General features: G+C 34.3%; 3 protein-coding genes across 3 annotated transcripts; all 3 read right to left on the bottom strand.

Annotated features, from left to right (window-relative positions):
* Positions 1-221: 221 nt before the first annotated feature.
* LOC112416304 (putative uncharacterized transmembrane protein DDB_G0285049) lies at positions 222-3,564 on the bottom strand. Its single transcript, XM_024769662.2, has 2 exons — positions 3,383-3,564; positions 222-936 (listed from the first exon to the last, which is right to left on the bottom strand). Exons 1-2 carry the CDS (start codon positions 3,516-3,518, stop codon positions 410-412), a joined length of 663 nt encoding a protein of 220 aa, XP_024625430.1. The 5' UTR covers positions 3,519-3,564; the 3' UTR covers positions 222-409.
* A 3,550-nt stretch (positions 3,565-7,114) lies between these two features.
* LOC11415585 (UPF0481 protein At3g47200) lies at positions 7,115-8,728 on the bottom strand. The gene has a single exon (XM_003623235.3). It carries the CDS (start codon positions 8,726-8,728, stop codon positions 7,115-7,117), a length of 1,614 nt encoding a protein of 537 aa, XP_003623283.1.
* A 9,805-nt stretch (positions 8,729-18,533) lies between these two features.
* LOC11410641 (uncharacterized) lies at positions 18,534-20,338 on the bottom strand. Its single transcript, XM_003623233.4, has 2 exons — positions 20,106-20,338; positions 18,534-19,274 (listed from the first exon to the last, which is right to left on the bottom strand). The coding sequence occupies exons 1-2, from the start codon at positions 20,221-20,223 to the stop codon at positions 18,721-18,723; spliced, it is 672 nt and encodes a 223-aa protein (XP_003623281.1). The 5' UTR covers positions 20,224-20,338; the 3' UTR covers positions 18,534-18,720.
* Between the last annotated feature and the right edge of the window lie 5,834 nt (positions 20,339-26,172).

Genomic DNA, 26,172 nt, shown 5'->3' with positions numbered 1-26,172 from the left:
AAAGGACCTGTTTGGTTTGGCGGCGGGAAAGCTAAACCCACGTTTCAAAGAGCAACTTTCGTAAAAATTGAAAAGCTTGCTTTCCTAGCTTTCACGACAATGTGATTTCTTGCAACTGTTTTGAAAATTACAACGCCATTCGAGACATACTAAAAGATGCAGTAACACATTATAATAAATTATTACTTATCAAGGAAGATATCAAAAAGACGTAATAACAATGAGCTCAAGGAAAATGTGGAAATTCAAATAACCAACCGAGGTATAAAATGAAAGTAACGTTACATAAGGGTGGCAATGTGATCCACCAAATCCATAATCATCCAATCCCTCCAGTACAAAATCCATCTAATCCATCTACCAAACAATTTTTCTTCTTCTTATATTAGAAACGTCGTTACATGCAACTCTAGATTATAAATGGGACGTTTAACCTTGCCCTTTCGTCCATAATTTTCTTCTTCTTATTAGAAATGTAATCCACAGCTTCTCTCTCAACCAAATGCTTACTTCTATTTTCATATAACTTGCGTGTTAAGGCTGCGTACTCCTCATCCAAGGCAACAATACGTCTATAATAATCATCTTCATCTTGGGTTAAATTTTGCATCTCTTTGTCCGAAATATCAAGAGAAGTGTGATGGTTGAGACGAAGAACTAAGCGATCAAACCATTCACCTCTGAAGCCATACATCTTGAGAACATCGAGATCATTAGAAACTGATGATTTTGAAGAAGTCAGTAAGTCTAAGGTAGAGTGAGATCGCAAAAACTTGAGGAAAGTAGCGAAATATTCATAAGCTTGACGTCTCATGTTCCATGTGTGTATCTGTTCTGAAAGAAGAAAGCCAGCGTGACGAGAAGAAAATTCTACGAGGAGCTGTGCATCTTGGGGAGGGAAATCAGAGCCTAGCACATAATTTGGAGGTGGAGGATCTGTAATGAAAACATATCAAGTTTAGGGAATTCTCAAACAATTTGTAGGCCCGGTTTTAATCTTTCTTAAGCCGACACAAAATTTAAATATTGGAAAAAAAAATGAGGCATTATAAAAGAAAATTATTTAAAATAACGCACTGATGGGACTTAAACCCATAAAAAATAGGCATTATAAAGAAAAGGGTAATGTTAACGAAGCAAATATAGTAAAATCATATTGGAACTTGTACGGTCAATTTGTTAAAAGTTTAAAAAGTATTTCTTTTAATTTAAAACTTTCTTTTTTTGGTTTCCTTAACCGGTGCTCTCGGAGCACCCGTTAACATAATCGTAAAGAAAAACCTAGCATTTGAGGCTGCACCAATGGAGCATTGTTATAAGTTTGTAAATTTTTCCACATTTCAGGGCCTTAATTACTTAAAAAATATATATTTTGAACCCCAATACATTCGAGACTAGTCTACATTCGAAGTCATGTGGCGTAGCCCAACCTCGATGTACTATGGGCCAACCTTGATCAAGTTTCTTACTAACACTATGTGTGATAACTTTGGGTCTAAAAAGAAAGTAAAAGAAATGAAACTGGAAGGAACGAAAAGAGTGGAATGTGAGATTATTGTTAATTGTATCATAGATGAAAAAAAGGTTAAATTACACTTTTGGTAGTTAATTTTAGGTTTTACTTTACTCTCTTAAGTTTTATTTTGTTTCATTTTGATCCCCTTAAATTCAATAGATTATTTGAGTTGTCGTTGTTGAAGAGTGAATCGGTTTTTGGCATGCATTTGTTAGGGTGGGGTTTGGAGGGGGCAGCGTGGAGTTGGAGACGTAGGTTGTTTGGGTGGGAAGAGGAGTTAGTGGGGGAACTTAGGCTTTTACTTCAAAGTGTCACTTTGCAGGTTGATAGGGTCGACAGAAGGCTTTGGCGGTTGGAAACATCATCCGTTTATACTGTCCGAAGTGCTTATAACTTCTTGTCTGTTAATGGTCCTATTGATGATGCGGTGTCTCTGCATTATTTGTGGCAGAAGGAAATTCCTTTGAAGGTGGTGTTATTTGTTTGGCGTCTGTTACATGATAGGTTGCCTACTAAGGACAACATTTACCGTCGTCATGTGGTTGGCATTGATGATCAATTTTGCGTGGGAGGTTGTGGGGAGGTGGAAACATCTTCTCACTTATTATTACATTGTAATGTTTTCGGGGCTGTTTGGAATCACATCTCTAGGTGGATTGGTGTTTCTACTGTTATGCCTGGTGATGCACCCAGTCACTTTAATCAGTTTAATTTTTTAGGGGGAGCTGCCAAGTCAAGGCGGTTCATCCTTCAGGTTATTTGGTTTGCAACAGTGTGGGAAATTTGGAAAGAAAGGAACAACATGATTTTCAAGAACAAAAATTGTTCTATATTGTAAGTGGTGGACAAAATAAAGTCGTTAACTTTCATGTGGTTGAAGGGGAAATACGTTAGTCTCGCCTCCAACTATCACAGTTGGTGGCTTAGCCCATTTGCGATTCTAGGCATTGGTTAATAGTCTTTGTTTCTTGTATTTTGGTGGTGTAAACTATTGCTTTGACATTGTTTGTACTTTGGTGTTTCTTCCTTAGCACACCTTGTGCTAGGAAGGCCATTTGGTTGAGTTAATATATTTCATTTTATCTTCTTAAAAAAACAAAAATATTAGACAATGAAAAGTGCTATATAGTAGGACACTATTGCCCCCACAAAATTCGTCGATTCGGAAATTATAGTGATGGCAAAGAATACGGCAGATAAAAATTAAGTAATAAATGGAGAATTTTTTTTTTTTTTTTTATTTTTTATTTTTTAAATATGAGTGATCTAACACGTCGTGTGTATGTCATGCTTGCTGGCCATCATGCCAACAAGCATTTTTCTTAGACAATTTAGTTGCTTAAGTTTTTTTCGTTTTATTTTGGTCACCTAACTTAAAAATATTTGATGCTTTGATTCTTCAAGTTACAACATTTAGTCCCTTCAATCATTCCTATCAAAAATCAAAATGTCTTAATATTTATAACATAAAGATCCAAAGTTTTAAACCTTCATAACTTAAGGGTGATTCAATGCAATTCAATAAAATTAAAATTCCTTTATTTTGATACATATTATCAAATTGGGTCCATAAAAGATTAAGTGAGAGGGTGTTTCAACAGTCACTCTTCTCTAATTGGTTCAATTTTTATACCACCCTCTCTTTTTATAGAGTTTTGCAGATTATTCCTCTACTGTATACATGTCAACAACGATCCAATATTGAATATAGGAACAAACAAAAGCATGGAAAGAGACAATCAACCGATGAGGAATGAAGTGAACAATGAAAGGATGTTCCTCAACATTTTCAAAACATTTTGTAGAGGAAATTAAAAATTGAGAAAAACCTATCTTGGTTAAAATTTCTAAAGAAGGCATACGTACCAATAATTGTTTCTGAGCCTTGAGATTCTTCTGATCTGCTTATCTGAAACTCGTTGTTTGTATTCCTCGGTTTTTTGTTTTTTCTATTGTTGTTATTATTATTACGGTTGCCTCTGTTTCGACCATTGGTGAACATATTTTGCTTGATGGATCCAAAGAAGTTTGCAGCTATATTTATCTATTTTGAACTACCCACTTGGAGACAATAATTTAAGTTATATAGTCCTTGCTAATTTGTGTCATAAATGATAAGAGCACATATTACACATTTTATTTTATTTTTTATTTTACAAAAGCAATGTGCTAGTTCATGATCACTAACAGATTTAGACACCACATCTGCATCAAAAACTTTAAGGTATTAGTTATACGGGTATCATATCTTATATATCCAACATTTCCTCCATTTCTAATCGATTTGGAACCTACCCACTCACACTTGATTTTCAATAATCCTCCCTTCAAGTGTGAGTCACCCACGTTAGTAGATTGATCCATACTAGGATCTCACTCTGAGCGAGCCTAACCAAGTCTTTGATGCCTAGGCATGGAAGCAAATCCCGTACCCACTCGTACCCACCCAAACCAGTCCCGATTTGATGGGTTTTTCCTGTTTTTATTGAGTTTGGGTATGAGTTTTTCCAAATTTCAAAACAAGGTTATGAGACAGGTAGTAGGTATATAGGTACCCACCCAAACTCATACACAAACCCATCCCGGATGTAGAAAACTATTTTGTTACCCCTTTTATATAAATATAAACTAAAACGCTAAACCATTTCACTCGTGCAATCAGAGTCTCAGTTTTGTCAGACTCAGTTTGTCCGACATCGATCTCGGCTCTCCTTTCTCCATTATCTCTTCTCAATCGATCTCACACTCACAAATTTTCAACGTAAATCGCTTTCAGTTTGATTTTATTTTGGTTTATCCTAAATTAGAAACAACCCTTATTATTTTTCTATCCATTCTTTAATGAAATCATAAGGATGTTGGTTTGATAATTTGTTGGATAATGCATTACAACGTTTCATGCGGATGAGATTCAAGTTCTTGTTGGAAAATCTGGGGAGCTCCGGGAGCGGCAATGCGCTAAACGTCCAAGACCACTAAGAGACTTTGTGTTGGATATTTGTATTGGCTGCATTATTGGTAAAACAAATATCCATGTTTGTGATGTTGGATACTATGTTCCAACATGTTTTAGGCATTTCTACGAGATGTTGGATATGATGTTCCAACATCCTGCACGGTTCAGTGTGCCTTTTTTTATGCCTGAATGTATGTGCACTTTATCTTATTAAAGAATCCACGTCCTCATATCTTGCTGACCAAGAAAGAAACGCGCATATATGTTCAGAATTAGTTGCGGTTTTATTCCCAAAAGAGTAACAATATTTTAAGGAATATTTGAATTTGTTTGGAAGTTCCTAAAGATGTTCCTACATATTAAGACTTTCCTTATTTGTTACTGATTCTTGTTATGTAGATCAGCTGAACGATCTACATTTTCTGAAGCCCAACAAGGTTAACGATCCCATAATGCTTTAATATATAAGGAAGACTTCAAGGCCTAATTTGGTATTCAAGCCGTCATTCTAAAAAATTAGTTTTTAGGGTTTTGAGTCGTGTTCTTTGTGTGTTCTTCTCTTGTATCGTTTGTGATGCAAATCTAGGACTGTTTGTTATTTGTGAACCTTTCTTGTATCACCTTGATACATGTTAAAGACTGTTTATTGAGTTGTAACTCGTGTGCTACACCAAAGCTTTGAAGCAAAGTTGTAGTTTGTGTTTGAAGGTAACTTCACCATTCTGTGTTTGAATCTGATAATCACAAGGGTTGTGATTGATTGTAGGATAGTGAGATGGGATCTCAGATCTAGGAGTTCCTAGGTTGAAGTCTAGACGGGTAGGTCCTAGGTCTTAAGTTGTAAACGTGGTTTACTGAGAACTTTATAATAAGGACTACACTAGTGGATTTCCTTCCTGGCTTGGTAGCCCCTATAATAGGTGTGTTTGTCACTGAACTGGGTCAACAAACTCTGTGCCTTTTACTTTCTTGTCATTTACTTTCTTGCATATCTTATGTTTGTTAGCATAACGTTGGAACATTAAACGCAACATCTGTTTTCTTTGGTTCTGGTGTTGGAACATCGCATAGAACATCTTAAAACTAGTGTGCTAGAATTTCTCTTTGACACCATATCTTCATCCAAAATCTTAAGCCATTAATATATGAGTCTTATTTCTTATGTATCCAACATTTCCTCCATTTTAAATCGATGAAGGACTTAATTAACCACCCACATTCCAGCACGAAAGGAGAATCCACCCACTATTACAATTGCTCTTTTTTCTTTCTTTTTGACACAAACACTCACGTTCTTCTGACACGGCTTCCAGTAAACTAAGCTTAAAGGGTTTAGTTAATTAATTTGAGGGTTCAATTTTTTTTTTGTGGGTTCAATTTCAACTTCTTCCACGTTAATGATGCAGAGATCATGTTGAATATCTTACTTGTAAAAGAGAAAGGATTATAAATATCTTACCACCTGTTCACATGTGTATAATCAATGCTTGAATTTTATAGTATTCTATATTTAGTTGACTTACGGGATCGAAGCTACAACTAAGGGAGGGACAGTATATTCTAGCATCGTCGAGGTCAATGCATAACTTTGTCATTTTATGAAATCATGGGGAACAATTCAAAAGTAATTTTTATTCCATTTTGCTTGAACAACAAATTTGATTGTAAAGGAAACATATAAATAACATTGCAAAGACTATTATGTCTAAAATCACATAGTTGCTTAGGTTGATTAATCTTAGGGATAAGACAGATATAGATATGATTAATATCATCTACATTACCATTATTGTTTAGAAAAATATTGTGAGCAAACCTGTCTAATATGTCCTGCATCTTAGTAGGGTTATAGAATTCAAAAAATTTATGGAAATAGTCGGTAAATTATATGATGAATATGATCTTCATCTTGCCATCTAGTTTCTTGATTGTTATTAATGGAAACTATTTCTTCCTTTGTCATTGAGAGGTCTTGTAGTGAAAATACTTAGAATTATTGTCATTAATGGAAACTATCTTGTTCTTTCTTATGACGGTCCAATGAAAAAAAAAAGTCGATATTTTGATTTTCCTTTATTTAAGTTTTTAATTCGTTCTAATTTTACTTTAATTATGAATTAATTTTGATTTGGTTGTTGCGGTTTATATTGAATTAACCGGGGAAGAATATCGCTAGCTAAAGTTGCAAGAAAGGTAACTAATGAAATGCTATAAAAAAATTTCTCTAAGAAAAAGTTGCAAGAAAGGTTTTGTACCCAAAACATTGTTGCAAGAAGAAGGATGATTTTGCGTGTATATCGGATTAATAGCCTCTTCACTTATGTAGTTTTTTTTTAATATATAAACAAATAAATAAAATTTGTCCGATTGAAATATGATAAAGAATACTGTATAAGCAAACGATAATAGACATAGATAGTTGGTCATTTCAATCACATCTTACTTGATCACGGACACAGATAAAAAATGGCTAAGCGCACACATAGATCGAAAAATAATAATTGAATGAGGTGTATTTAAAATTGTGTAAACAAACATACAAACCTCAAATGGAAGGGTAAACAATGTATTCCCTTTCCAAACAAACAAAAGGATAAGAAACGTATACAAGAAAGAGGAACTAATCCCATAAAACACATAAATTATTTTTTCAAATAATAGTCTAGGATTGCATAAACAGTCTGCACAACACTAAGTAGAGCAACCAGTGCAGCTACAAAGTTGTAGTTTTGTTTCAAAAAGTTTACAACCCATTCTAGATGATACATGCAGAGATGGCGAAATATTTTAAAGATTTTCAAGATGAAAAACGCCTCGGAGTAATTGTTCAACTCATCAACCATTTTAACATAACTAGAATCAACTATCTCACGATCAACTCCGAACGAAATCGTACGAAAAAAATCTTGCAACTCCTCATTGTTCATCTTCAAATGATCTACAATGATATTCTTTTCCTTGAGAAGCTTCACATCAGCTTCACAACAAATCAAACCATTGAAAATCAAAGCAGATAAAGTGAATTTTCCGCTAAGATTAATCGTACCGATTTGGTTCTCGTCACCACTTTCATATCCATCCATAGAAGAACTCTTCCAATTCTTTTTATGATGCTCCCAAGCAATTACATTGCACCACTTTGCTTTCGTAGTTTTTGTAATATGCAATTGTGCAATTTCAAATTTCCCATTCTCAAACTTAAACTCGAAATCCAAACCTCTCACTTCTCCATCAACAACCGTTGCATCGACTTGTTTATCGATTTCTTTACTCACAACAAGCATTTTACCAAACTTAATAAATACACCACCAAAAAAATTTCTTATCAAACTAAAGCAAGAAGATATTCTGCTATCTTTATCATCTTCAATAACTTTGATACTTACCCCTGCAGCGAGTAGTCTCGAAGCACATCTCTTCAATTCCAACTTCAACTTTTGATTTTTCTCAGTAATGCCTACTATATGATTATCATTACTCTCAATTTCACTATCACTTTCACTCTCACTTTGCCTCCTACTGTTAACAAAAAAGTGAACCAAATCAAGAATGTGAGGAGCTTCGAGATTTGAAAGATTCGAAACCTCAGGATAGGATAAGATAGACAGGATAAGATTATTAATCTTGGTTGCCCTCTGTACCCGATCTGTTGAGTCAAAAACATTTGGGAAAAGAATTTGAGACAACTTGTGAAGTACTAAAATTGGTATTTGATTTTCCAACAACATTAGATCAGACAAAACATCTTCGTCTTTTAGTACTTCAGGTGCAGGACAATGTGAATTCAAACGACTTGGTAGTTCAGAACCGAACCCTTTTGTAATCACAAGCTCTAACAGAAAACAACCATCAACCAACATAATCTTGGCAAGTTCATGTTTTTCCAGTTTGATGTCGGACACATAACTCGCTCGAACTAGTTTATCTAATTCCCATATCGCTTTGCTGCATTTTTCTAAGTATGTTTTGGATTCACCTTCTTTTCCTGCTCGGTGTAAGAGAGACAACATGGAGCGCAATTTGACTTCTTCCATTAGAAGTAAATCTTCTCTGCTTCCTTTGAATCTTGGTCCGATTGATACCACCCTTGGCATGTAAGCTTCTTCGTTCAATGAGTTTTTAAGTTCTTCAGGAACTATGGATATGCTACATGATTGAATGTAATCGTGGTCTACCGATTTTAACAATGTTTGTATAGAATTTAGCCAGTCATTCATCATCTCGGTATCATTTTCTGTTTTTTTAGTACTGGCCATGGCATGTAAGTGGGGGATATTTGCTTTGAAAGAAAGAAGTGGATTATTAACTGGTGAGAGTGAAACAAACCCAGAAGTTCATAACAATGCCTCAAGTCAATGGCAGCACCAAAATATTATTTTTATTCCTAGATGGATCCGAAATGGGTCACAATAAAAGAGTAAGTCAGTAATTGATTACTCCATACCTCTCACTATAATCTTATTATTATAATTATTTGTAATATTAAAAAGCTAATTGCCACTTTAGAATATGAAGTATTCTCTTTTCTTGTTATCCACAATTGCTTAACAGATCTGACTCTATTTCACTTGGACATTTTATCTCTTATATCTATATAATTAAAATTTCCAATAACTTTCTATTACTACAAACTAAGCATCAACAATGAAAAACCCATTTTTAAGCATTAAATATGTCCCACATATACATATCACTCATTTATAATTTTTGGATTAAATACTTTTCTCGTCAAATTGTCAACTTTTGTTTTTTTTCGTTTCCATAAAAAAAAGGTGGCTTATTGTCGTTCCTATCAAAAAAATTGCATACATTTTTAGTCACTATTAAGTCAACGTGCATTTTTGAAACATGTTAAAACATTATACGAAGAATTGTTTATCTTTGGTAAATCAGCGGTTTCTGGTTTATCTTTGGAAAAAAATTTGTTTAAATTTTAACCCTGTAGTTTGAAGATTATTTGGTTTTTGACATTCATGGATTTTAACAGTACAAAATGGATTATATGGTAGGGGTAAACTGAAATTCGCTTAAAATTTTATGGGCGAAAGTACCTTAGAATAGGAGGTTATGACAAATAAAAAAGATTATCTTCACCGTGAATCCGCATGTGACAATTTTTTTTCCAACAAATCGGTGGTTGTTTCCCTTTCATCGCCTGTTTATGTTCATAAAATTATGCCTTCTCATGTTCTGACCAGCTGCCTACCTATGTAGAAACGTTTTTTTGGTAATTATATATCCATCTTTCAAGGCAAAAAAGAAAAAGACCACACAGTACATGCCATGGAGTTTAGTGAATGGCGTCGTTCCATGGTAGTTTCACTAAGTTCTGTCGACTATGACGGTTACACTCAATCACGTAGCATTTCCATTGTTCCTGAAGTACTTAAAAAATCAAACGAGGATGCATATACACCAAGGGCAGTGTCCATTGGACCCCGATTCAAGGGAAGCAGGGAAGACTTACTTCTCATGGAAGAGATCAAAATAAGGTGCATGATGTATCTCTTTCATAGAGAACAACTCTACATGTCCGTTGAGGAAAAGTTGAGTGCTTGCTGTGAAGTAATATGGAATTGAAATGATCAGATTCGAGCAAGCTATGTGGTTGATATCGACCTAGAACAACATGAACTCGCAAAAATTATGTTAGTAGATGGTTGTTTTCTGTTAGAGCTTCTAATATCAAAAGGGTTAGATGATGAACTACCATGTCAATTGAAATCTCCTGCTCCTGCACCTCAGGTGCTAAGAGATGAAGATGTCTTGTCTGATCTCGCTTTGTTGGAAAACCAGATCCCAATTTGTGTTCTCCACGAGCTTTCTCGAAAACTTTTCGACAATTTCTTTAAATATGATGTGAAGGAAAGAGCAACCAGGATTAATAATCTTGTCCTGTCTCTTTTAGGCTATTCACAGCTTCAGATTCAGAGCATTAAAGCCTCTCATATTCTTGATATTGTCCACTTTTTCGTTAACGGGAAAGGTGAGATGCAGAGCAAAACGGAGAGTTGCATTAACCAGGTAATAGAAATATAAAATTAGTTGTTTTTTTAGGGGATAAAATTAGTTGTTTGATTATTGTAGTCCTGACACTTTTAATTGGAGTGTTTTGATGTTTACATCCAATTATTTCTGTTTCTCAAACTATTATCGGTATAAGTATTTGCGTTCGTGCTTTATAACGAGTTAGTCATGACTCTCATGGGTTCGTTACAAATACTTTTCAAATGTCCTGCTGCGGATTAGAATATGGACCTAAGCCGTGGAGATACCTTGAGATGCTCACTGCGGTTACAAATTTTACTTAGACTGTGTTCGTAAAAAAAAGTTACAAATACTATCATAATTAGTTTGTGATTGTTATTACTTTGTTTGCAATTGTTAATAAGTAGTTAGATAGTTATGTGTAAGCTCTATAAATAGGTCATCTTTTCATTTTCATAATGTTTGCAATCAATTTAATATGTTGTTCGGTCATTTCATGCAATTGGTGTTTGATCCAAATCCATGAATTTGTAACACCAGGAATATAACTTTGAGGACATTATCGATACTCAGCAGCAACATGTGGTAAAACTTAAACTGAAGTGCTGTGCTTTTAGACTCCTAACTTCAGGAGTTACCATAAAACCACTTTCCGAGAAGAAAGATAAAGAGCTTGGTCTTTCTTGCTTCAATTTGGCGTGGAAGAGTTTATGTGGTGTGCTTTTTAGGCTTATCAATATCCTTGTAAATGGTAAGCACTTGAATTTGAACCATATTCCTGAAGAGGTAGAAGTGAAAGGATTGGATTTTTACTTTAAGTTTCAAAATGGGGAACTTGAAATTGAACAACTGCATATCATAAAAACAACAAAAGCTAAGTGGTGCAATATAATTGCTTGGGAAGACATATCCAAGATGTATCATATTTGGAAGACAGCTACGTCTTTAGTAGGTAAGAAGCTGGTAAAAAGATTCAAAGATGTATTGGTAAAAATATTTGTTTGTAGTATATGTGAACCGGTATCAGATACATATCGGACACTGATACTTTTTCATTTTTTAAGTATCTGCGCTTCATAGGTTGAATGTTTTATTTGGGGAATTGGAACTGGATGGAGTTGTTGGCAATAGAAGGGTTACAGCTTAGTCTTGATTTTGGAGCTTAGGAAATTTAATGTAGTACTATGTTGCAGGTAGTGTTAAGTTGAAAGAAACTAAGCTTTAGGAAGATGTTATGGCTTCATTTAGTAGTACAATTATAGGTATAGTTGTCCTCTTTTTGATTCTTTCCTCATATAGTCAAAAGTCAAACCATGACCATGTGTATTAGTAGATAAATTCCAAATTTACAACGCCAGGATTTATATGTTGCTGAGCATAATTAAATGCAGGTCAAACTTGAAGTCAACCTGCAGAGTTATAGTTTGTATCTCTCGAACCACCTTATATTTTGTTAGATTAGTTTATTTTAACTTATATATTGACATAAGCACTTATGAGACCACTTGAGAGAACTTATGAAATCAACTAATGACATGTTCACAAGCTCGCCACAATAACTTATTAAAACCACATATAGCTTATTTGAAAATAATTTGTCTTTTTTTTTTAAAGAAATAACTTGTATATAAGCACTAAAAATTGAGCGGTTTTCAGTATATTTCCATAAGCTCTCCACAATATCTTGTGAAAACAACTTATAGCTTATATGAAAATAATTTGACTTTACTTTTGTTAACGAAATAGCTTATAGATAATCACTAAAATATGATAAAGTCTTATTGATGTTTATCCTATAAGAGCTTAATTAAGTTGTTTATCAAAACAAGGTTCCAGTACTCCTAAGTTCAACTTTATGGGACTGATATCCTTTTTAAAATGTTAATTGATATTAATAAAACAAGCAGTGCTATTTAGTATAATATGAAGTGATACAGTGAACAAGAGAGATTAGAGGTAGAAAATTCCTTGCACCAACTATTTCTACAAAATTTACAATATTTCTGTATTATGAAACGTTATCTATTTTACTATTTAAACTATTTCATGCTTCTGTTGTATACTTATATTTTGGTGAATTTCTCCCATATAATGGAAATTATTGTAAGCAAAATATGCATGTGAAAGTGTATGGATCTAGTGAGATTTTATTGACTTGGACATTATCATCCTAAAACCAGATTCTGGACCCTTTTCAAATGTTTAAAGTTTGAGAAATTGTGTATTCTTTGTTTTTCTTTTGTGTGTAAAGCTTTGTGTTTGTGATTGACAGTGATGAAAACTAAAAGCTTTAGCTATAACTCATTGAGATCCGCTACTGGAGATTTTCATCCTTCATGCAAAATTGGCGGAGGAGGCTATGGAGTTGTCTACAAGGTTAGGATCATAACCAATGCTTTTTTTTGTCTTTTGTTTTTGTCATATTGCTTAGTGCTTACCACCCGAAATTCATTTGTTTCACTGTCATTAACATTTGCAGGGAGTTTTAAGGGATGGTACTCAAGTCGCTATCAAGTCACTTTCTGTAGAGTCGAAACAAGGAACTCATGAATTTATGACAGAAATTGCTATGATATCTAATATACAACATCCAAATCTTGTGAAACTAATCGGCTTCTGTATCGAGGGTAATCATCGAATATTGGTGTATGAGTTTCTCAAGAATAATAGCCTTGCAAGTTCTTTGTTAGGTAATTTGTACTTCTATATCATCATTATCTAAATTAAAAGGCCCGTTCAAAACTTTTCAATTTTGAAAACAGTTATTATCTTCGTAGTTAAACTTGGATTGGCAAAAAAGGGCTACTATTTTAGATCATTATTCCTCCGTGTTATACCCTGTTTTTGGACCTAAAAATACTGGGCCCAATTTCATTTCAAACTTTGTCAATTATCAAATTTCAACTGCACAGTTCAAATTGTCTCTGCCTCGCAGCATTTTCAATCACAATTTTACCTATGTTTTTTCTTGCATAAAACCTTTCGAAATGTCTTTACTTGTCTTGTAAGTCATTCAAAAGTGTCTCTGAATCATTACATCGCTGTTTCTACAGTTTATTTCAAAATTTGCAAAAAGTCATACAGAAGGGTATTTTGGTCATTTCCTGCAGCGGGACCCATTTTCATCCTTGTGACAGTCTCTGAGTCTTTTTCAGATTGTTTTTTAACCTTTCGACAGTAAACCTTATTAAATTCATTTCAAACTTGCATCTGAGTCAGTGTCAAGTCAATTTGAATCTGTTTGGGTCAATTTTAGCCCTAGGGGCATTTTGGTCATTTCACACAAAATTTTGGCATAGAGAGGTTACTTTGAAGTACCTCATTTAGGCCATTGGTTCGTTTTAGTCCGTTTTGTCGATTTTATTTCTGTTTCGCTTTACGTTTGGTCAAATTGCGTTTTTTATTCAATTTTATTTTAATTGCATTTTGGTCCCTCAATTGAGGTTCCAAAATTGCATATTTTGTCCAAAAGTTTTTTATTTCATTTCAGTCCTTGCTTTTATTTTATTTTTTTTCAGTCCAGTCCTTTTTCTTTTAAAATTGCAAACAGGTCCTTCAAGTTAAATTTACAGGCAGCGTTTTTTTTTTTTTTTTTTTTTTTTTTTTTTTTTTTTTTAGTCCAATGCCACATGTCAGTTTCCCATTGGTTCCAATGCACACATGTCAGCTATAAAAGCATTAAGTCAGATTTCAGGGCCATGAATCAGGAGACACATCAACAAACAGAGATTCAATTTTCTCTCTCCATTCAGTTAGATCAAAAACAGAAAAATCATCAGAAATCACCAAGAACACATAAACCCTAGAATTTTCCAGAAAGCAAAATTGATCAAAAATTTCGTTGTTTCTTTGAAGGTTCTCAGAGATTCTGGTAGAATCATCATCATTCAACCTTCATCTTCGCAATTCAAGGCGCGAATCCACCACCAGAAGCGGCAGACTCAAGCACCGATCACGAAGAATCAGTGAAAAAGTGGGAAAGAAGATGAAGTTTTCGGCTAAAAGCATGAAGAATCAGTGAGATCAAGCTCCGATTTATTTTCGGATTCAAAGCAGTAAGATCAACAGAGAAAGACGGTTGAAGTTTTCCGAAGAAAATCGTCATCAAAATTCCAACCGAAACCACAGGTAAACAACTTCAACATCATTTTCTTTGAAAAAGCATGAATCAGTGAAGTGAAAAACGAACAGATCCAGAATTTCCAAAACTAAAAAGGAATCAAAACCGTCAGTTCAGATCTAGATCCATAAGGATCTAGACCTTGCATGTGAAAACAAGTACCAGAAACGTAACCAGTAGAAGAAGACGAATTAAAAGATGTAAGAATCTTGAAATTCTGGAGATTTCCTCGCCGGAACCCTAGGAGGTTCATCGGAGAAGATGAAGTTTCCGGTCACCTTCATCTTCTCCGGCGACATAGCCAGAAACCGGTGGAGAAGAGAGAAGAGTGGAGAAGAGAGAAGAGTTTAGAGAGAGAATGAGAGTAACAAAATGAAAAAACCGGTGCCAATTGTGTTTATATAGCCAGTGAACCGGACCGGTTTATTTCCGGTCTAGTCCCCCTTGTTCCTGGCCGTTTGATCTAGGGTTTCAGAATCCTAGATCAATCGTGTGGCTCCTGTGCAATCTGTTTTTTGAGTATGGGCTTTGGGTTTGGGCCTAGTCTGCTTTCACGTTTTTTACTTTTTTGTGCTATTTGCGCCGTATTTCCTTGCTATCTGCACCTGTTGCTTACTCACTTTTTTTATGAAAATTCCTAAAAAAATCCTGGTGATTTCTTGATACATTTTTGGTATTTCTATGGTGTTTCTTGCATAAAAAAAATGTTAAAATGGCATGAACTAATTCCATGTGTTTTTACACTTTTGGTATGCATTTTGCTATGTTTTGTTCTTGACATTTTGATATTATGATGTGAATGAATGATGCCTAATATGGTGATGAATATGCCCCTGGAAATGTGCTTTTGTTTGCTGTTTTTGAACATGATTTTATGAATTTCTTGTTTTGCAAGCAACAAGTTTAGTCTTAAAAAATAAAGTGTCAAATTTCTCTATGAATTTGGTGTGGTACTTTGCTTGCATGTGTCCCTATTAATTTCATGTCATGGCTTGACACAAAATCTCTTTCAAAATTGCCATGAAATGACAATTATGGGTCACAAGCACCTTTAGGTATCATATCAAAATTTTTTAGGCTTTTGCCACTTTATTACTTTCTTTTGCTTTTCCTATGCAATTTCTTTTTGTTTTATTTCCTATTATTTTGTGCTTTGTGATCACTAACCATTTCATCTCATGTGCCATACATTTCATGAGCATTTCTCCATTTCACCACTATCTCCTCCACTTTCTTTAGCTTAGCATTTATTTTTTGCAAATTTTAATTCCTTTGGTGATGTAATTTGTTATCATTGGTTTGTAGCTTGGCAAAGGGGCCATAGAATGTACTTAGGCAATTTTTGTAATATGGACTATGGACACTATGACGCACCGGCACGCACACACTCACCTTAGATGTATGTATAGGATTGTATGGTTAGATGAATGCTTAGGTTTAAACACTTAGATAAAAATCAACTTTTTTCCAAAACATGCAAATAACACTTGAAAACCTTTTTGAAAATAAAATGGAGTCAAAACTCCTTATTTCCCCCTTTATTTTCTTAAGTAAAATTTTCAATAAATCTTAATCCTCCTTGGACTTTATTTTTGCAAAATGACTAATTCCACCTCACACTTTCCAAATCTTATGCCCTTGAGGCCTCTCATCTCCTTTCTTCAAAATCTTTTCTCAAACTTAAAATCAACCAACAAAAACAAAAACCATTTTTGAGAACGAACTACGAACGGTTTTGATCCCTTAAAAGGGTACGTAGACAATGAGTCAAAGCTCATCCAAGCCGAAATAAAAATCAAATTCTACTTCTTCTCACCCCCCATTCTTAACTAATCACACCTTCTTTTTTACAAATAAGCAATAAAATTAAAGCGTAGAAATAAACTTAGGAGAACGGTTCTTATGGAATACCATAATTGCTCCGGGTGCCTAACACCTTCCCGTAGCGAAAACGACCCCCGAATCTAGAAACTTTTTAAGGGTTTTTCTCCTTTTACCCTTCCCAAGAAAAAAGAGAGATATCAACGGTCGAAAGGTTCAAGTCCAATTAATGGCTTGGCACCCCAAAACCATGATAACACTCCGAAAGCCATTTGATCTTGTCTCAATCTTTGTTTATTTTCAATTTTTGAGTTTAAGATAACAACACTCGGCAATTTCAGGGCTTTTCAATCTTTTTGGATGATCACACCCCCTCTGTTAACAAAATAGCATATTCAGTGGATAAACTATGCATGGTCGCATGGATGATTATGCAATAGTGTATTAAAGCCAATCTATGTATATCAACACTTGAGCCTTCATTATTATTATTATTATTATTTTTTTTGTTAACCCTCAGGTTCTTTTCGGAAAGGGGCCTTAGTAGTAATCTAGAGTCCGGCTAGAAGGTAAGTAAAGTCTGACCAAGAATTGTTCCCATTAGGAATCAAACTCGGGTTCTCCTGAAAGATTCGTCCTAACAATTTCTGTTCAATCACATGGTTAACTCTTGAGCCTTCTAGCTGAAGTAAAGCATAACTATTTTCCGTTTTCTTCGTGGGTAATTAATGGAGCTTTTATTTCTATAGTACAGCCAACACAAATGTTCTGAAATATTAAAACTTTTGGTTTTAAATTAGTATGTCACTAAAATATGAAACATGTTCTACAAATGCTTTCCAAACAAGTTCATTATGGAGAAGGCATTGACTGAGCATGGAATATACAAATAGAATGCCTCCGCAAAGACGAGTGGTTCTTTGAATGAGATGTCATCGTCATCTCAAGTAATCAAGCACAAAAAATATGAAAATCGACATCAAACCTCTACGCAATTTAGCGGTACAGATATTGTGACAGAGATGTTTCCTAGATGATGGTTACTATTTGCAAATGATGTTGGGTTCATACTTTTGGTATGTGATGTATTTATCTTTTTTGTTGTTAGGATACATGTGGTTCCAAAGGGAATAATGGGTAAATATATTATGATGAATCTTATTTCTTATGTTGTGGGGTACTACATTGAATAAATGTTCATATATTTACTTCTGTTATTGCTTATTGGTTCCACTTTCCATACAAAAATTGATCACCATAATCTATTAAAGTAAGGTATAGATATTTGCTCTGAATCACTTAATGCACTGATAATTCTTTTGATCAGCAGACACTACTGGATAAAAATAAATGTCCAGTGTATTCTTTGAAGTTTGAAGTGGGGAAAATTTTAGTAGTTTCTTAAAACAAAATTCTTATGGTTTTCACTATTTTTAATTGGATTGTCTTTACTTTTTTGATTCACTTGTTTCATTTGCGCATGTTGGTCTAATATTTTATATGATTAAGCGTGTTTAGAGAATTCTAGTAACCTTTCTCTCAACAGGTACTATTTAGACATTTTGCCAACTGCATATATTCATTATCATATCATTTTTGTACTTCCATTTACACCATTACTATATGCATTTTCTATTTTCTATTCTTTCTTGTTGGTCATTACCACTTATTTAACTAATGTTTTAAAACTCGAATCACATTGAATCAACGAGACTTCTGAATTATGGTTCAATCGTTCAAAGTGGGATGAAATTGCAACCAAACCGCTCAACTAACTGAACTGTAAACAGTGTCATTTGAGTTTGTTTTGATTTCAAAAACATTGATTTTAACTATATAGCAAAAGAGTCTCATAAACATTCTGTAATCTTACACGTAAAACTAGTGCATGTTTATTTTGGGAAAATGTGTGTTTTTCACTTTCAAGTTTACACTTTCAAGTTTACACTTTAAAATTGCCAGATCGTTTTTAATCTATTTCCTATTTTAAAATTTTGTAACAAAAAACGTAGTGGCGATCTGCAATAGCGTCATCTAGATTTTGAAGTATCAGTCTACCTTAGACATCAATCAATCAAAATAGTTCACTCTAGAATTTACCCGAAAAGGGGAAATCACATTGGAAATAAAGGTTTTCCAAACACCGCAAACATTTAAAGATGTCACGTTAGAATGAATCATTACTGCACACACTTTAGTAAAATCGAGGAAGATATCCAACAAACATAATAACAAAAACGAACTCAAGGAAAATATGGAAACTCAGAGAACCAAAGCAACCGATGTATGTATAAAATTAAAGTAACGTTACATGCAACTCTAGATTGGAAAAGGAATGTTCAACCTTGCTCTTTCTTCCATAATTTGCCTCAATGTATTAGAAATGCTTTCCATAGCTTCTCTCCCATTTGAAAGCTTAGCTGTATTTTCATTTAATCTGCGTGTTAAGTCTGTACCCTCCGCTTCCAAGCTAGCAACATATGTAAAATAAATAGGTTGAAGTTTGATCAATGTTTGTAACCCTTCGTTGGAAACATCATGAGAAGTGTGAGGGTTAAGACGAAGAACTAAGCGATCAAGCCATTCACCGGTGAAGCCATACATCTTGATAACATAAAGATCATTAGAAACTGATGTTTTTGATGTAGTCATCAAGTCCAAGGTAGAGTGAGATCGCAAAAACCTGAGGAATTTGGCGAAATATTCATAAGCTTGACGTCTCATGTTCGGAGTGTGTATATGTTCTGAAAGAAGAAAGCCAGTGTGACGAGCAGAAAATTGTGTGAGGAGGTCTGCATCTTCTGGAGGGAAATCGGCAGGAACAGGACGACTATCAGAGTTTGGTAAAACATAAGGCAGCCGAGGTGCAGGACCTGTAAATAAAACATCAACTTTCATACTAACATCATGGCTCTCTTTGGCAAACAAATAGCGGATGAACTTATAGCGTATGACTGATAAACTAGGTTATAGTTGATAGGTGACAAATTAGCTGATTAACTTTGTAGTGTTTGTTAAAATAAGAGGGTGGTTGAAATAGCTTATAAGTATGAAATGACGTAAACAAATATATTGATTTTTTTTCTTTCAATTAAAGCAACAAAGGTAAAATTGACATAATAGATGATAAGTTATAAGTTTTAAACTATAAGCTACTTGAATCCGCTTATTAAAAAACACGATAAACTAGTAAAAATAGGTTATAAGCTCGTCAAAAAGTGACGATTATCAAACATACCTTTTTAATCAAATAAACTTATAAGACATAAACTATAAACTATAAGCTCAAATATATTACCTTTTATTTTTTTAAGAACTCAAATATGTTACTTGCCAAACAGACCCTATGTTTGGTAGCCTTTGGTCCGATAAGAAAGTGGGAAGAAAGATAATTAAAGAGTAGAATGTGAGATTCTTGGTAGTTGTTTGATAGAAGAACAAAATCAAAGAACATTTTTTTTCTACTCTTCTCTTATCTGATTGGATTAAAAATAGAAAAAATTGCATTCACCTCCCCAAAAATCTATTAAAATGTAATCACATACTTCTATTTGTTTTTCCAGATTGTTACCTCCACTATATAGGTACCGATCTAATATTGAATATATATAAAACAAAACGATGAAAAATTGTTAAAAAGTGAGATTCAGATGCAGTAAAAGTAATAAACATACGTACCAATATTCTTCAAAAAACATACTTACCAATACTTGTTTGTAAGGCTTGAGAATTTCCTCTTCCCTGAAGCTCGTTGTGTCTATACCTCGGTCTTTTGTTGTTTAGAATGTTATTTGGAAGTTCATCCCAACCATTGTTGGACATATTTTGCTGGATGGACAAACAAATTTGCAGCTATTTGTCTATTTTGGTCAACTCACTTTTGGAGTAGAGACAATAATTAAAATCATATACATCCTTATACTTTTTTATTTGGTTTGATTAAACAGTCAGTCCAGTCATCGTACTTCTTTCCACACTACAAACTTCTTACATCTTAATATTATTATCTTTTTCACACTTGCCTTTTCGTGATATAAAAAGAAAGTTAAATAGTGCTCTTAAAACATTTTATTAAGGAAACTAATATAAAAATATTTGTTGAAAAATGGTAAAAAGTTATGTATTAAACTTTCAAAGATTTATCTTTCTTATTTTTAATACTAATTTTTTTTTTAATTAATATCTTTAAGACACTTATTAGTATAATTCTAAAACACAGAAACTCAGTGGGAAAGACATATTGACATTTTCCCAAATAGATAGCTAATTCATAATAATTATATAAATAATGAAAGTCAAAGTCTCGGTATAAATACAAATATATATGATGATGACAAATGCAAAAGGAAATGCTAAGGTGTGAGCATATTGCATAGTTTTTCACTCTAGTATATTCTGAAAAAATGAATATAAACGATTTTTACAAATTGAAATAAAACTCCAAATTTATGTTGGGTTATATATTCAACATATATTTTTTCATTCAATATGTGACTCGTAGTCACACATGATATATGTTCCCCCTCAAACATAAGTTTTTATTTTTCATCCACATGCCCTTGTGTCGTATCGTTGCTTACATCATAAACAAGACGCATTGATGACCACCATTTTCTGATAGACTTTCAATATAAGGAGCCGGTTAAACCTATTTCTAATACTATTGTTGGATAATGAAGGGGGTTTGAGGATCACCACGTTGAGTTTTGAGCAATCACATAGTAAAATTGAACACCAGATTTTAATGCCAAATTTTCTAAGGAATAAATTTTATAGGTCCTCTCACTTAGATGTTGTTCAACCTCCACTTTTTTTATCAAAGGTTAGACTCTTACTCACACTTCGTAAACAAAAACATCGAGCAAACAACAACAACCAACAATCAAGCAAAACAAAAATCAAACCGAAAAACAAAGATAAATATAGTAGAGGAACAAATACATGAAACATTCAAATTGAGGCACACAATAAAATCTGCATTGATGAGATTTTGAGGCACACAATACAATTTTCCTTCTAACCTTAAAAAATTGACGGTGATGCTAATTTAACTATCAACCAATTTGCTACTATCTCTATCCATAAATTACTCTTCAAGTGAAAATATTAATTTTCTAATCCATAAACAATTAATATTAAATAATCCTCAAAGGCATATTTTTTATTACCAAGATATTGATACGAAGTATGATAGCTACCAACTACTACATCACCATCTGACATGCAAGGAAGAACTGCAACTCGTGATGGGATCTTCACGCCTTAGGGCGAATAACTGAAACTCTATTCTTGTTCATCCATCGTTATCGTTTGAACAATATCTTCGAACACATGTTCGAAATAACCTACTATTAGACATGAATGTTTATAATGTATACCCCCGCATAATGATTAGAACGATCACTCATAGATCCCCAAAGTAAAACGACACTTAAAGTCCTCACTTCATTATTTAATGAAGAGACAAATTTGGGGAGGAAGGGCACCATACAAATCTAATCTAGTTGAAATTTAAATCCTTGATTAAAATTTGATCCTACGAATTATCTAATTATTGTTAGATTGACTTAGCGTCAACGACTTGTTCAAACAAAACAAACGAAAATACTTGTTGAAAATAAAACATGAACCGTAAACAAGTAAAAATTGCATTAAAAACATGCACAACAAAAATGAGGATGATATCAAAATAAACATTTTATAAATAAATGAAAAGAAATTAAAATTTGAAAGGCCACTAAGCCTGATTTTCTTCTTCTACTTCTTCATCCTCTTCCCCAGGAGATCGCTACATTCGGTGGCCGACTTCAACGCAGATTCAAGCCCTTTCTTATCGCGCTCGAGCTCAGCCACCCTCTTAGTCAATTCCTCCGCATATTTGTGAGTAGCATTAACTATTCCTCGTGCTTGGTTAGGGCCTGGATTTCTTTGTCTTTATGAGAACACTCCATAATCACACCCATCTAAATTTCATGCTTGTCCTTGTAATCAACAACGTCGGCTCCAACTTGGCCAAATTAAGCTCAAAGGCCACCTTCTTATTAAAGAATCTCTCAGCTCAGGCCTCGTACTCACTCTCTGATCCACTCAGGGCCATCACAATACTAAGGGCTCACTGCCTTGATAAAACCTTATGTCACTGTTCGACTTCTTTCCACAAGATCGAGCTGATTGGTTATTGAGCCATCAATACTGCTCAACATCAAAGTGAGTTGATTGTGGAACTTTTATGGGTTCGACCAGTCGCTTGGAGGGGTCAGCACTGGACAATCCAAATTCTCGGGGATTTCTTTCTCAAACTACTGAGCTTTCCCTCGAGCAACTATATCAATCCTAATCCTCTTCGGCTAATGCTCTTCCACGTCTATGACCTCCCTCAGATAGGACTCGATCTGCTCCAATGGGATGCCTGTCGAGATTGGGGAGTCCCCTTCAGAAGTGGACCTCATTGTCAAAGTATTGATATTATGAGGACCCTTTCTCTGAACAACAGTAGCCTTACTCCCACCCTTCTTGGTGAGCCTCATCAACTCTTCCTGAAGGTTAGGCATGGCGCCTGTGAGCAGCATAAAGGAGAATAGTTAGTGACAAGCTAACAAAAAAACAAAAGAATCAATTGCAGAAAAATACATCAGGCAAAATGCAAAATTTACCTAGTAAGACCCTCGCCTCTAAGGCATTCGAACACCTGACAAGCTTGAATGTATCATTGAAACTAGGCTCGGAAAGAGGAAAACCCTTAGAAGTTTATAGAATTTATTGCCTACTACCTACTACGGTGTAATGGATCAGGATACAATCATAAGCCTAGAAACTAAAGTAGTTCTCGGTCTCCTTCGCTGACAACTTCTCATAGGTAGATATACACAAACTCTCTCATTTGATGACTAAAATTCTCATTGCACCAATATAAAGGAAACATAGGGACCTCTACTTCAACAAAGGACTCATCAACCATAACGCGTCTTCTTGTTTGTATCACACCATTTGAAGCCATCATGTTCTTCGGTTTTATGATCAAATACTTATGCTTGAAACTTTGAACAAAATCAGTGTAGATGCTAAGAAGAAGGCGATGTACGGACGAATTCAATGTGCGCCGCACACATTATTTGAAGGCCGGGATGAAGTCCATCAAATTTGGATAAAGTTACGAGGGATCTAATTCAAGCCATTTAAAAATCTCATTTTGAAAATCCGAGAAGGGCATTCTGAAGCCCATATCTTTAAAGACAACCTCATATCTAGGGATCATGTTCTCCGTATAACATTATCATATCATGCTGTCTATCGAGGGAATTCTCACATCCTAGTCCTCTTGGCCCCTCGAGTCAACAACTATAATCTTAATGCTCGTCTCATGGAAAGCGTAGATAGTGAGGGTTATCATGGGATCATCCCCTATCCATCTGTCAATGGATTCCTCAACGGAGATTCTGCAACGCCATGGATTTTCATCCAAGACGTTAATTAAAAATATTCATTTCTTTAAAAATATTTGAACGAAACTAATGGAAAGATAAACTATTAAAATAAATTAATAGAAAATTACTCTTTTTAAGATTAATTATTTCCTAACGGAAGAAATAATAGAGTTCAAGAATATTTTAAAAATTACAATTACAAAATAATAAAAACTAATCTCCTTTTTCATTGAAAAACCCAATTTTCTCCGTAAGCGTTTCATCATACATCAAGCTTCATATTTCATCTTTAGTACCTACAACATTATATTACTGTAAGGATCAATTTCCGGTTCCACATGGGATCAACTAAACTCAGGAAAATGCCATAAAATAATAATACAAATATGAAGGTGAGAAAAACACAAGAAGGGGGGTTGAATTGTGTTTTCTTTTTCTCGTAAAAATTCTTCTTCTGATATCACTTCAGAAGCTGGTTGAGAGTGCTTCTGATGTGATGTTCATAATTAGATATGCAGCGGAATAAAAACAGAGCAGAGAAAAGAAAGAGAGACACAAGCAATTATCCCGGTTCCTTCCACAAATCGGAAGTAGTCCAGTCCCCCTTGCACTTCCAAGGAGATTTCCACTAAGAAATAATCACACAGATTACAACTGCTCAATACTATCTAGTATGAGACTTCCCAAATGCTCAAGCACGCAGGCAAGAGACTTCCAATGCTCAAGCACTAAAGCAAGAGACTTCTAATCAAACAGAATTACACAGAAAATTGTTTGACTTGAACACTTGATATACAATCAGCGGTGTTCACAATACAATGCAATAAAAGACTCTAGACTTAAGAATTTCTAAGATATATCAAATTAGTGCAGAAATTCAAAGTGCTTTTGAGAATCAAATTTGGCAGAGTTTGGGTGCTTTTAACTTGTGTTGATGTCTCTTATGATCTTCAAGTCTTCACTCCTTTATATAGTGGTTAGTAGAGAGACGTTGAGATCTTTAGCACGTCTAAAGAGTCGTTGAGTTCCTTTGATCATCCACCAGTAATCTTTTGCCTGATTTGGGTGTAGTCCTATGAAGGATCAACTTCAAATTCATTCCTATCTTGAAGGAACAATTCTGCAGGCAGAGCTGTTAACTTGTCTTGTAGCGAGGACACACTCAGGGTCGTTGAGGTAGTGGTTGTACACTTGTACTTTGTCAACTCTTTAATGAGGGACAAGCACCCATTGCTTTTCAAATGAACGTTGGCACTTCCCTTTTGATCGTTCGCTCTCTTAGACGAGGTTAACTTAATGAAACAGCTCTTTTGAGATTTCAGATTGAATCTTCTGATCAACTGTAGCTTCTGGTGATGATATAGCTTCTGATGAAATCTTGCTTCTGATGAACTTTGCTTCTGATGAACTTCTGCTTCTGATGACGTCATTACTTCAAAGGCACTTGTAACTTCAGAAACACTTCATAGCTTCAGACGCAGTTTTCTTCAGATGCTTTAGGTTCCTTTGCTCTCTATTGTTCTTCCAAGACCTATTGAAATTGATTAACTTTGTCTATGGTCCTGTACGCTTGAACAAATATTAGCAATAACCAATTGACAATTTTTAATACCTTGTTATCATCAAAACTCATTAGGGTTTATTGTAAAACACATTTTGTTCCAACAAAATACTCATCAACTAAAAAGGATTAAAAATGGGCAAAAGAATAAAGTACACAAAAACTATTTTGTAAGACTTTATGCATCAAGTGCATGATATGCAAGATTCAAATGATCCGGATATCGTCGTGTTAACACACATAGCCACGACTAATGGAAGAATGAACCACTCAATGGTTCCTGCAAGACCCGCCACCTAGTGACATTAACCCAATAAAAATAGACCACTAAATGGTCTCTGCAATGTCGTAGCCCAATAAAACTAGACCATTAAATGGTCTCTGCAAGACCGTATCCCAAATAAAACTATACCACTAAATGGTCTTTGCAAGGCCGTAGCTCAAATAAAACCAGACCACTAAATTTTCTCTGCAAGGCCGTAGCTCAAATAAAACTAGACCAATAAATGGTTGTCGTAGCCCAAAGACTCCATGATATGCTATGCGACTCAATATGTAATCAACAAAATCAAAAATAAAATCATGAAATGCAACACATCAACCACTAATATTTTGTGAACCACAAACCATTTTTAGAATCATATATAGTTATCAACATGCAAAATCTAATAATAAAATTCTCATAACAATCGACACAATATTCAATCAAAACAAGAAGTCATACATATAAATTACATAAAGTCATTAAATAGAATAAAATATAGAAAAACTAACTCTTTAATGGAT

This window comes from Medicago truncatula, chromosome 7 (genome assembly GCF_003473485.1).
Source record: "Medicago truncatula cultivar Jemalong A17 chromosome 7, MtrunA17r5.0-ANR, whole genome shotgun sequence".
Lineage (NCBI taxonomy): Eukaryota > Viridiplantae > Streptophyta > Magnoliopsida > Fabales > Fabaceae > Medicago > Medicago truncatula.
This window is presented reverse-complemented; position numbering and strand designations above follow the sequence as displayed.

Bases quoted from the DNA above. Each gene is read 5' to 3' on its own strand.
- LOC112416304 (XM_024769662.2), bottom strand. From the start codon at position 3,518: ATGTTCACCAATGGTCGAAACAGAGGCAACCGTAATAATAATAACAAC. The intron at 937-3,382 runs GTACGTATGCCT...TTTTCATTACAG, and splicing joins AGGCTCAGAAACAATTATTG to ATCCTCCACCTCCAAATTAT.
- LOC11415585 (XM_003623235.3), bottom strand. From the start codon at position 8,728: ATGGCCAGTACTAAAAAAACAGAAAATGATACCGAGATGATGAATGAC.
- LOC11410641 (XM_003623233.4), bottom strand. From the start codon at position 20,223: ATGTCCAACAATGGTTGGGATGAACTTCCAAATAACATTCTAAACAAC. The intron at 19,275-20,105 runs GTAAGTATGTTT...TTTTATTTACAG, and splicing joins AGCCTTACAAACAAGTATTG to GTCCTGCACCTCGGCTGCCT.